The 4,080-nt window shown below is 45.3% G+C and overlaps 1 protein-coding gene across 1 annotated transcript; it reads left to right on the forward strand.

Annotated features, from left to right (window-relative positions):
- The first annotated feature begins 564 nt into the window (after positions 1-564).
- Positions 565-3,338, forward strand: LOC110093900. Its single transcript, XM_020818938.2, has one exon. The coding sequence runs from the start codon at positions 982-984 to the stop codon at positions 2,914-2,916; it is 1,935 nt and encodes a 644-aa protein (XP_020674597.1). The 5' UTR covers positions 565-981; the 3' UTR covers positions 2,917-3,338.
- Positions 3,339-4,080: the final 742 nt, after the last annotated feature.

The following is a 4,080-nucleotide window of genomic DNA, read 5'->3' on the forward strand; positions in this document are numbered from 1 at the left end:
GAAAACAAGATAGTGAACATCAAATGTAGGTGACGGTATAGGCCGTCTAAACATAGAAGAAGAACAACAAACTTAGATAGAAAGCTTGGAGAAGAACATCAAAGCTGGGCGATCTATAGGGGAGGGGAGGCCGAAGGCAGATCAGAGCTAAATGGGGTTGAAGAATAGGAAAACGAGATAAGAAATGGAGAAAATACACAGATGAATAAATCGATGAGCCAACCGAGTGAGGAAGAGGTGGTGTTAGCAAAGCAGATGTTTCATAATCATAGTTTTTGGGGTTTGATTTTGACGGGAGGTAACGAAGTGTTGTATTGATGAGGACAAGGGTTTTTAGGTGGTAGAAGAGTAACAGTAAAGTTTTAGTGTTAGACAAGTAAATAGAGATGTTTTAGTATTAATTATTTTAAAAATCCTTTTTAAAAATAATAAATTATAAATCATAAAATATATATTATTTATAATTTTAGAAAAAACAAGCCTCTCCTCTGATATCTTTTCACTTTGACAAAAATTTTTTATGTTTTTGGTTCGTTTTTAATACAGTTTTTCTCAATTCAATCGATCAAATACCTAATCGTGCAAACAAAAACCTAAATGCCAACAGACGAGAAACCGAAAATTAGGGGGGGACAAATAAAGAAAGCAGAAAATACATCGGCGTCCTCCGATTCGTCCGCCAAGTTTCGATCCAGCTCAACCATTTCTTCCCAAACTCATCTCTATCATCCGCAAATCAAAGGTCGGGAAACTTGACAGATCTCTCTCCGTCTCTCTCTCATTAAATTCCCGTAGCTGGCCGGCGATGGAGAACCGGCCATGATCGTTGGATCTGGGTGATGTTTTCTTCGCCTTTCAATTAGGGATTAGGAGATCGGGATCAGGCATCTCATCAGTGATTAGGTACTTGTTATCATCATTTCAGGACAGCAAAATTGGAGTGCTAGAAAAGGGAAGGAAGGGCAGGGAATAGTGGAAAAGATGATGGGTGATGGGGTTAAGCAGATACTGGCGAAGCCCATCCAGCTCGCAGACCAGGTGACAAAGCTCGCCGACGATGCTCACTCCTTCAGAGCTGAGTGCCTGGAGTTGAAAACCAAAACAGAGCGCCTAGCGGCGCTTCTCCGGCAAGCTGCTAGGGCGGAGCTTTACGAGCGTCCAGCTCGCCGGATCATGGACGACACAGAACAAGTCCTCGATAAAGCCCTTGCTTTGGTGACCAAGTGCCGCGCCAACGGACTCATGAAGCGCATGTTCACCATCATCCCCGCTGTTTCCTTCCGTAAGATGTCGATCGGCCTTGATAACTCCATTGGAGACGTTTCTTGGCTCCTCCGCGTCTCCGCCGCCGGTGATGAGGACGGTGACATGCACCTCGGCCTCCCCCCCATCGCCCAGAATGAGCCGATCCTTTTTCTCATATGGGAGCAGATCGCAACTCTCCACACCGGTTCCCTCGACGCGCGGGCCGACGCCGCTGCAAGCATCGTGTCCCTTGCCCGCGACAATGAACGCTACGGTAAGCTCATCATCGAGGAAGACGGCGTTGGCCCTCTTCTGCGCCTCGTCAAGGAGGGACGGCTAGAGGGCCAGGAGAACGCAGCTCGAGCCCTCGGCCTTCTCGGCCGAGATCCGGAAAGCGTGGAGCAAATGGTCATCGCCGGCGTCTGCACCGTCTTCTCGAAGGTGCTCAAAGAAAGCCCCATGAAAGTACAGGCCATGGTCGCCTGGGCTGTCTCCGAGCTCGCCGCTAACCACCCGAAATGCCAGGACGTCTTCGCCCAGAACAACGTCGTCCGCCTCCTCGTCGGTCACCTTGCTTTCGAGACAGTACAGGAGCATTCCAAGTACACGATTCCTCCCAAGGTCACCTCAATCCATGGTGTCGTCATGGCCAACAACAACCCCACCAATATCACCGCCGATTCCTCCATAGACTCCTCGGAGCATCCCGTGGTACGCCACCCCATGGGTAGTCAAGCCATGATGAACCAGATGCATAACGTTATTCAGTCTACCATGGCTGCCAAGGGGCAGTTACCTCCCATCCCTTCCAACGTTGGCCCCGACCACCAGTATCCCAGCCATCCTGCCAATGGTCGGCATCAGCATATCTCCCTCGCCGGTACCAGTATCAAGGGTAGGGAGTTCGAAGACCCGGCCACCAAGACTTATATGAAAGCCATGGCCGCCCGCGCGTTATGGCAGCTCTCCCGGGGAAATTCCGCCATCTGCAAGAGCATCACGGAATCAAAGGCCCTCCTTTGCTTCGCCGTCCTCCTGGCGAAGGGAGAAGAAGAGGTTCAGTACAATTCCGCCATGGCACTCATGGAGATCGCCCGCGTTGCCGAGGAGGATGCCGACCTCCGACGTTCTGCTTTCAAACCCACCTCCCCCACCGCCCGCGCTGTCGTTGACCAGCTCGTTCTCGTCGTCGAGAAGGCGGAGTATAATGAGCTTCTCGTCCCCTGCATCACCGCCCTCGGGTGCTTATCAAGGACTTTCCGAGCTACTGAGACGCGGATCATTGGGCCATTGGTGCGGCTTCTCGACGAGAAGGAAGGGATTGTGATGCGTGAAGCGGCTATTGCCCTCAGTAAGTTCTCCTGCACTGATAACTACCTCCACCTCGACCATTCTAAAGCCATCATCATGGCCGGAGGAGCCAAGCACCTTGTTCAACTCGTCTACTTCGGTGAACAGATGGTGCAGATTGTAGCTTTAATCCTTCTCAGCTACATTGCTCTTCATGTACCTGAGAGCGAGGAACTGGCACAGGCCGAGGTCCTCGCTGTGCTGGAATGGGCTTCGAAGCAGACTTCTGTGATGCAACATCCTGAAATTGATGTCTTGTTGCCGGAGGCAAAGGCAAGGTTGGAGCTTTATCAATCTAGAGGTTCAAGAGGATACCATTGATTCCAGCCGAGGTGATGGATTACCTCCTGAGAAAGGTCAAGCAAGTATGTCAAATCGAAGGTTGAATTTCTTGTGTACATGCATTCTAAAGCTTGTTCTATTTGAATCTTTCAAGTTTACAGCAAGATCTATTTGTTTTGTTTGGCTCTTTTGGGAGGAGGGAGGAAGATGATGCTGGTTAGGAGTTTGTGAAGTGCCATTTCCCAGAAAGGCTTGTTGGAGATTCTATTGCTTTTTATCGATGAAAGTGTAACATTCTTAGCTTTTAGCAATATTTATTATGCTTCTAGTGATAAAATTATATCTGAACTGGGCGTCAGGATGCCTCTTTTATGTGTTATCTCAGCAAAGTTCTTGAGCTTAACTGTATAATGTTGAAATTATTATATCTGTTTTGTTTCAAGTTTGATTCTTTTCATCAAGGATAGGGACTCATTCCTGGCAATTAGTATGTATTTTGAATTTGAAAACTATAGGATTCATTTATCTGCCTGTAAAAAGAAAATATATTTTAAAAAAATGATGATATTATTTTGGGGGATTTACATAGATATCATTCTATACCATCCTATTTATATATCTAACATCCAAAACTTTAATATTACATGCATATCATCTTATATTATTTTAATATCAGACATGTCACCCATATTTTATTCCTACCACTCATATATTTCATTTCCACCACTCATATTTGATATGAAGTGAATTATGTATAGTATGTATGTAATATTAAAGTTTTGGGTATTAGATATATAAATAGAGTGGTATATGGTGATACGTATGTAAATCCCCCATTTTTGTGAAATTTGAATTGAAAGGTTGAGGTTTAACTAAAAATAAGGGGCTATTTGGTTCGCTGAAAAAGGAATGCATAGTAACATGATATGAAGTGTGAAAGAAATGTAACGCATTTAAAATATTTAAAATTATTTGAATGAGATAAAACAAATACAGGATTTTATATATTTTTTTTTAGTTTGGTGGCAATCAATGGTGGGTGATTGTTGGCTGCCGGAGGCAGCGGCCTATGGTGATGATTGCGTCGAGTAATGATAACAAAGAATTTACAGTGTTAATCATTTATTGTTCTTCAGCACATTTTCTTGTTCTTTGTCCAAGCATCCAAATGAGCCCTTATTCTACTTTCTTTTTATAAGTGTG

Source organism: Dendrobium catenatum, unplaced genomic scaffold (genome assembly GCF_001605985.2).
Source record: "Dendrobium catenatum unplaced genomic scaffold, ASM160598v2 fragScaff_scaffold_737, whole genome shotgun sequence".
Classification (NCBI taxonomy): domain Eukaryota; kingdom Viridiplantae; phylum Streptophyta; class Magnoliopsida; order Asparagales; family Orchidaceae; genus Dendrobium; species Dendrobium catenatum.